Source organism: Acipenser ruthenus, chromosome 27 (assembly GCF_902713425.1).
Source record: "Acipenser ruthenus chromosome 27, fAciRut3.2 maternal haplotype, whole genome shotgun sequence".
Classification (NCBI taxonomy): Eukaryota; Metazoa; Chordata; class Actinopteri; order Acipenseriformes; family Acipenseridae; genus Acipenser; species Acipenser ruthenus.
The window spans coordinates 1,742,055-1,749,803 of NC_081215.1; the positions used below are offsets into that span (position 1 = coordinate 1,742,055).

At 41.5% G+C, this 7,749-nt stretch overlaps 1 protein-coding gene across 2 annotated transcripts; it reads left to right on the forward strand.

Moving 5' to 3' along the window:
- Positions 1-4,052: 4,052 nt before the first annotated feature.
- Positions 4,053-7,749, forward strand: LOC117426086 (actin, cytoplasmic-like). 2 transcript variants are annotated; one of them, XM_059002484.1, is made up of 2 exons: positions 4,053-4,068; positions 6,577-7,749. In XM_059002484.1, the coding sequence occupies exons 1-2, from the start codon at positions 4,053-4,055 to the stop codon at positions 7,683-7,685; spliced, it is 1,125 nt and encodes a 374-aa protein (XP_058858467.1). In that variant the 3' UTR covers positions 7,686-7,749. The 2 variants fall into 2 exon arrangements, with proteins under 2 accessions (XP_058858467.1, XP_058858466.1); XM_059002483.1 differs by lacking the exon at positions 4,053-4,068 and having other exon boundaries at positions 6,552-7,749.

Sequence of the window (7,749 nt, forward strand, 5' to 3'; positions counted from 1 at the left end):
AGACTTATGGTAGGGCACAGTTTATCTGAACATACATAAGCTATTATTGAGCACCTTCTGGGGAGGGGAGCGGTTGGGGATGGATTTGAAGGCTTCACTGAGCAAATCCTAGCAGTCTCACGCAGAATAAGTGCTCAGCCTGTGTGGTCCGGTTGTCGCTGCACCAGCAGATAGGGGCAACTCCTTGTAAATGAAAAAGACAAAAGCTTTGGTTGCCTTGGTATCTTTTAGGAACATTGGCCACTATGTTATAATGCAGCACAGTAGAACCTCAGCTTTACTAACGCAAGCCTGAAATATCAACTCGTTCCTAATGCGCTCACTGAATTTACTGCATGACCTCCTATTGGTCTGGTAAGTTTTTTTTTCTCCCTCAGTGAAAAATAATTCAAATGGTAAGGCCAACAGTGCACAATGAATACTCTCACAAAGAACAAATGCTCGCATCCTTTTTTGGCTGCCTCTGTGTCATAGAAGGCATTTTTCCTGCCTTTGGGACTCCCTCCCAAGTCATATCAAGCATGTTGGCACAGTCAAGTCTTTTTAAATCAAATTTAAAACATATTTGTTTATGTTGGCTTATTCTTGAGCTGGACTGAGTGGCCAATGGGTTTTTATTTTTTATTTTATAGAGTTTTTATTGTAAAGTGCCCTGGAATGCTCCACATGAAGAGCACTATATACAGACGTGCTCAAATTTGTTGGTACTCCTCCACAAAAAACGAAGAATGCACAATTTTCACTGAAATAACTTGAAACTGACAAAAGTAATTGGCATCCACCATTGTTTATTCCATATTTAATAGAAATCAGACTTTGCTTGTGATTTTTTATTCAACATAATATTGTAAATAAGAAAACAAATGAAAATGGCATGGACAAAAATGATGGGACCGCTAACCTAATATTTTGTTGCACAACCTTTGGAGGCAATTACTGCAATCAAACGTTTTCTGTAGCTCTCAATGAGACTTCTGCACCTGTTAACAGGTAGTTTGGCCCACTCTTCCTGAGCAAACTGCTCCAGCTGTCTCAGGTTTGATGGGTGCCTTCTCCAGACTGCAAGTTTCAGCTCTTTCCATAGATGTTCGATAGGATTCAGATCAGGACTCATAGAAGGCCACTTCAGAATAGTCCAATGTTTTGTTCTTGTCCATTCTTGGGTGCTTTTAGCTGTGTGTTTTGGGTCATTATCCTGTTGGAGGACCCATGACCTGCGACTGAGACAGAGCTTTCTGACACTGGGCAGTACGTTTCGCTCCAGAATGCCTTGATAGTCTTGAGATTTTATTGTGCCCTGCACAGATTCAAGGCACCCTGTGCCAGGCGCAGCAAAGCAGCCCCAAAACATAACCGAGCCTCCTCCATGTTTCACTGTAGGTATGGTGTTCTTTTCTTTGAAAGCTTCATTTTTTCTTCTGTGAACATAGAGCTGATGTGACTTGCCAAAAAGCTCCAGTTTTGACTCATCTGTCCAAAGGACATTCTCCCAGAAGGATTGTGGCTTGTCAATATGCATTTTAGCAAATTCCAGTCTGGCTTTTTTGTTTTTCTTTCAAAAGTGGAGTCCTCCTGGGTCTTCTTCCATGGAGCCCACTTTCGCTCAAAAAGCGATGGATGGTGCGATCAGAAACTGATGTACCTTCACCTTGGAGTTCATCTTGTATCTCTTTGGCAGTTATCCTTGGTTCTTTTTCTACCATTCGCACTATCCTTCTGTTCAATCTGGGGTCGATTTTCCTCTTGCGGCCGCGCCCAGGGAGGTTGGCTACAGTTCCATGGACCTTAAACTTCTTAATAATATTTGCAGCTGTTGTCACAGGAACATCAAGCTGCTTGGAGATGGTCTTGTAGCCTTTACCTTTACCATGCTTGTCTATTATTTTCTTTCTGATCTCCTCAGACAACTCTCGCCTTTGCTTTCTCTGGTCCATGTTCAGTGTGGTGCACACAATGATACCAAACAGCACAGTGACTACTTTTCTCCATTTAAATAGGCTGAATGACTGATTACAAGATTGGAGACATGTGTGATACTAATTAAAGAAACTAATTAGTTTGAAATATCACTATAATCCAATTATTTATGATCTTTTCTAAGGGGTACCAACAAATGTGTCCAGGCCATTTTAGAATATCTTTGTAGAATAAGCAATAATTCATCTCTTTTCACAGCTTCTTTGCTTTATTCTATGATATACCAAAGGCATGCAAGTATACATGATAAAATAGCTTTTAATTTCATCACTTTTCAGGAGGAATGAAGCATTATTTCAATGAGCTGTAAGGGTACCAACACATTTGAGCACGTCTGTAAGAGCAAACTGTATTTTATTGTAAATTGGTAAGCAAAGATACACTTACCCAACACCCAAACTCAATATACCGTCCTGTTGTTGGTCAATATGGGGTTCTCACTCTATAGGGGCAAGATCTCAACTAATACCCCAGCCTGTTGTCCCGCTACTGCACCACTTGCAGCAGGAGAGGTTATGAATGCTAACTTTCATAGCTCACAAAGCAAAAATGCTTTATTTATTTATTTATTTGTGTATGTATGTATTTATTCATTTTACAGGATGCACCTATATGTAGCTGGAAAGCGAACCACACCATGCCAGTTCAAGAAATTAGACACTGTATGCCTTGGCGATGAAGGCCAAACAGTTGCATCGGGCAGCATACAGTAAACTGAACTATTAGCTTTTAAGTTGGCGATACATGTCAGAATTAGCTCTAATTAATGTTACGAGAATACGCTTAACAGCCTGTGAACAAAAAAAAAAGTTCACAAGTGGTTTAGCACCCAGTTTGCCTCAGAATTTCAGGTCGCCTGTTCTCTGTGACGTGCCAGGAGGCTTCGGCTTGTCCTCTAGATGGTCTCACAGATAGGGGCAGGGTGGCCCTTTGATGTGAAAGCAGCCTTCTGTGGTGTGTTTGTTTTTCTTGCCGAATGAGACTAGTGAGGCTCTTGAAGAAGGCATAAACCGAGGGATACTGTTACACGGGCCGAGACAGACGTGTAACCCTAACCTAAAATATGACAGCAAGTCAGGTAGCAACGCTCAGACGTACGCAAGCACAAACACTGCAACTTACATGAAGACATGCAGTGTTTAACTTATCAGGGCCTGTAATATCCTCGTGTCAAAGTGACAGCACACTCTTAGAAGAAATGCTCTCGCGTGACTGAGAATCAGCATTATACATCTGAATCTAAACAAATGAATGCCGTGAAGATGGCAAACTGTACAGTGATGTGGAAAGGCCCTTCACAAATGCTTTGAGATGTAAATATTGTAAGCCAGATAATATGATTAGGCCTATTGAACTGACCATGAAACATCATTTTTACTCTGAAAGGTATACTGAAAGACATACTGTAGTAGGTTATCATGAATTTGGAATAATAATAATAATAATAAGCACAAGAATAAAAGTTTCTAAAACTTGTTTAAACGAACTAGACTAGTTCTAAAATACACACCCCTGGCTATAAAAGGATTTATTTTTCTATGGTCCACAGTGAAGAAGAGAATGCAGAATGGTAACAATTTGAAGTCCATGTCAACAAACCCCTAATACCCCTGCTTCAGGGGATCCTGTGGGTGTTCCGAGCTCTAATGTAATTGTTCGGCATGCTCAGGGATTTGATATGCACGCTGTGAAACAACAGGATGACAATCTGTTAAAATCCAGAACTGCATATATGGCATTTCATTAAACCAGCTCTCAATCATGCATCCCAGAGTTCAACAATTTCCCAGCACCACCCCCCCCCCCCCCCCCTTCCATCTGTGCATCATATTAAGTATGCGCTCTGCATTTTGTAAGATTGCACAATTCGTATCTCGTCCAGGGTTAGAAGCAAGCGCTAGTCCTGCGCCCAGTCCTAGTTTCACAACTCCCCTTGATGAGGTGTGTTATTCAAACAAGCAGTTGCCAGGAATGTGAGCAATCCGACTCCTAAATCTGCTCTGAACCAATCAAACTTCTCATCCCAGCATTCACACGTCTCACCTGAGTCTAGGGTCACCTATTAGGAGCTGCCTATGGGGGAGGAACAGTGTAATAAACAGGGGCCAGATTGCTCAAACTCCAATCTCTTGCTCATTTAAATATTAGGAGTTAAGACACCTAAGAGGGCTGGTGTGAACCCGGTCTATCTATGGTATAGAATGGTTTAGTACTAATGCTGTACAAATATATTGCAATTGCAAAGACAGATTTTGACCTTTACAAGTGTATCTCTAAGTGTGTTTGGGGAGGGGGCTACAATTAAATTACCTGAAGTGAAAGTAAATAAACCGGCCAGTACTGCTGTCAATTGTATTGGCTTTTAAAAGGTAACAAATAGCAAACACAGCTATGATAAAGATAACTGGTGATTTGGGGGGTTGTATGTAGTATTAAATGATTGCTCAATGATAGTCTTTTGTTACTTGGTTACACTTCACAAGCCACTGTAAGTAGTACTGGAGCCTTAAATAAAATGTATACATTAAGTATATAATTGACCATGATTTCAGGTCAATATATGTAACTATTATGACCAAACTGTTTTGCCTTTGGGGGAAAAAAACACAGCAAACTAAAAACATGATGAAAATCCTACCTGGCAAGTTTAACAAATGACAGGTGAATAATCCCTGCCAAAGATTTAAAAGGCAGCCTGGGAACTATAAACCCGCAGTAGCGGCTAGAATATGAGCACAAAGGGGTTTTACGGATCATTGATAGCCGATAATGAGAACACATTTTGCAGTGAAACCAATCTGTAAAACCCACCAGACCTGGAAACTATGACCTGCACAAACAGACAGGTAGCCTCTATATCCAGGTTTGTCAAACAGGGGATGAAACAAAACGGTGCCAGCAACGAGGGAGGTTCACGAGGAAGCAAAGGGCGCTCGCTTCATTTTGGGAGCATTCTCTCCTTCGCAAATGAAAGCAGCTTGATATACAATGTGCTGTCTGTCAGCATATAAATTTATATGAGGGAAAGTGGCTTGTACCTGCACAGATCTGTAATTATTAGATCTTTACCAGCTTGGCAGTAGCTACCTTTATTAAATTAATTAATAAATGAAGGATTTTAATTATTTAAGTATCGCGTTTTAAAAGAAATAAAGGCATCAAATTACATTTGAACATTTAACCTTTGTATTGAATCAAGTTTTCACATTATTATTATTATTATTATTATTATTATTATTATTATTATTATTATTTGAAGTTACTCTACAATAAGAACTGTGACTCCCACTGTGACTTCTCCATTTTGTTTGTCCACACAGATATTCCACAGGTCCTGGTTCCCTCTGATATTAATTTAAAGAATAGCGAGTCTGTTTTTACGGTGCCAATACAGAGCTGTTTTCTATCTCTAAACATTTTTTTTTTCTAGAAGTCTAATTACGCGATATGTATTTCTCATAATTGAGGGAGGATCCAGTCAGTCCGCATTACACAAACCCTGAATCGGGAAGGTGGTTACTAATAGCGCCGGTGCCCTTCATCTGAAGTCCAGGTCAGCCCCCACTTAATTTGTGGTCAAGTTTTCCAGGAAGTTCCTCTCAGCCACAGAAACGTGTAGCCTTTGAAGCTTCGATGAAGGCTGTATCAATCATCCTGTCAGAATAAGCAAAGATGTAAAGTTAAGCAAAAAGGGAAACCGAAATGAAAACAGTCTGAGAGCAGATCTCACAAAAAATAACAACAATAATAATAATAATAATTAAAACATAAAAAAAAAAACTGGAAAAGCCGGACAATGCAAGATGAAAGGCTGTCCACATAACCAGTAAGTGTTGCGAATGGCTAATGTTGCCACGCGTGTCTTATTGTGCTGTGTTCTAAATTCTAAAAAGTTTCCATTCGGTGATAACCTTGAAAATCTTTAAATTTGGGGGATTATTTTAAAATCAATACCTCGAAACAAATAATTGGCCATACAACTATAGAACTGAGACTGGTGAGACAATACTCGTTATATCGTGGCATGCCATTGTACAGCTCTGTTGTAAATAAGAATTGATTGGTTTATAAGGGAGTCGTTTCAATTGACAGTAGGTCTATATTACATGATGCCCGCAGAACCTAATGTTGAAGTAATGCTTACATCACTTTATGGGAGCATTGACTTATTCTAAAATAACTTCAGATATACGGTAATGTGCGTGATGCTGTGCATTGTAAGGTTTGACGTAGGTTGGTGTCCTAATATATAACGTTCATTACGCTTTTGGGTATTGATATTCAGAAAGTGAAACGCTGTACCGTTGTACGTTGTACTAATATTCAACAAATGCCAGGGCCCATATTGATTTTTAACACCCCCACAATGTTCATATAATTCTGACCAACTCTTGCATTATGACTTATCAGTGCGTCACAATGGAATTCGGTTGCTTTGGGCAGCGTGGTTGCTATTTTTTTCTTACAGTGACAACAACATCCAAACATCAAGCAAAAAAGGTACAATCGCAAATCTTTCTTTCAAAGGTGAAGAACATTGCTTTTTTACTTTCTGTAATTTTAAACAACTCGACATGTTTGACCCAAAAATAGTGGAAGTCCCAGCTGTTATTTTTGACAACGGGTCTGGGCTTTGTAAATGTGGGATAGCGGGTGACAGCGCTCCTAGATCGGTCATCACATCCATAGTCGGTCGCTCCAAAGCCAAAGCGACCATGGTCGGGGCCGGCCAAAAGGAATACTATATCGGGGAAGAAGCCCAGGCCAAAAGAGGAATCCTGAGCCTGAAGTACCCACTAGAGCACGGCATTGTCACTTGCTGGGAGGATATGGAGAAAATCTGGAGGCACGTTTATGAATGCGAGTTGAGGATGAAATCAAGCGAGAGACCCGTGCTCTTAACCGAAGCACCCCTGAACCCTCTCACCAACAGAGAGAAGATGACCGAGATTATGTTCGAGAACTTCAAGGTGCCTGCTATGTATGTGTCAGTGCAGGCTGTGCTGGCACTGTATGCTTCGGGGCGCACTACAGGGATGGTAATGGACAGTGGAGACGGTGTAACCCATACTGTTCCCATATATGATGGATACTGCTTACCGCACGCCGTGTCCAGACTAGACATCGCCGGGAGGGACATAACAGAATATTTTATGAGGCTCCTGCTGGAGAGTGGTCATTCTTTTGTGAGCAGTGCCGAGCGGGAAATCGTTAAGGACATCAAAGAGAAGCTGTGCTACGTCGCCATTGAGCCCACGATGGAGCTTAAAAAAACGCCAGAGGTGATTCAGAAAGAGTACCAACTGCCGGACGGGAACGTGATCAAGATCGGCAATCAGCTTTTCAGAGCACCGGAAGCCCTTTTCGTCCCTGCTTTTGTCGGAGTGGAAGCTCCCGGGGTGCACAAACTGACTTTCAACAGCGTTCTGAAATGCGACATCGACGTGCGCAAGAACCTCTACGCCAACGTGTTGATTTCTGGGGGTTCCACGCTGTTCCCAGGGCTGGATGAACGGATGCTGAAAGAGATTACGTTGCAGGTGCCAGCTGGGGTACCGGTGAAGGTGATAGCCCCACCGGAGAGAAAATACTCCGTTTGGATCGGGGCCTCTATTCTTACGTGCCTCACCGCCTTCAAACAGATGTGGATAACGGCCATCGACTACAAGGAGTTTGGACCCCCAGTGGTCCACCGAAAATGCTTTTAAAAAGGGACTGGCTAGATTTTGGAAACCTACTTAATAAAAGGAGCATCACATTTGACATAAACGG

What these genes read in the sequence shown, in the direction of transcription:
- LOC117426086 (XM_059002483.1), top strand. Translation starts at nt 6,552, where the DNA reads ATGTTTGACCCAAAAATAGTGGAAGTCCCAGCTGTTATTTTTGACAAC.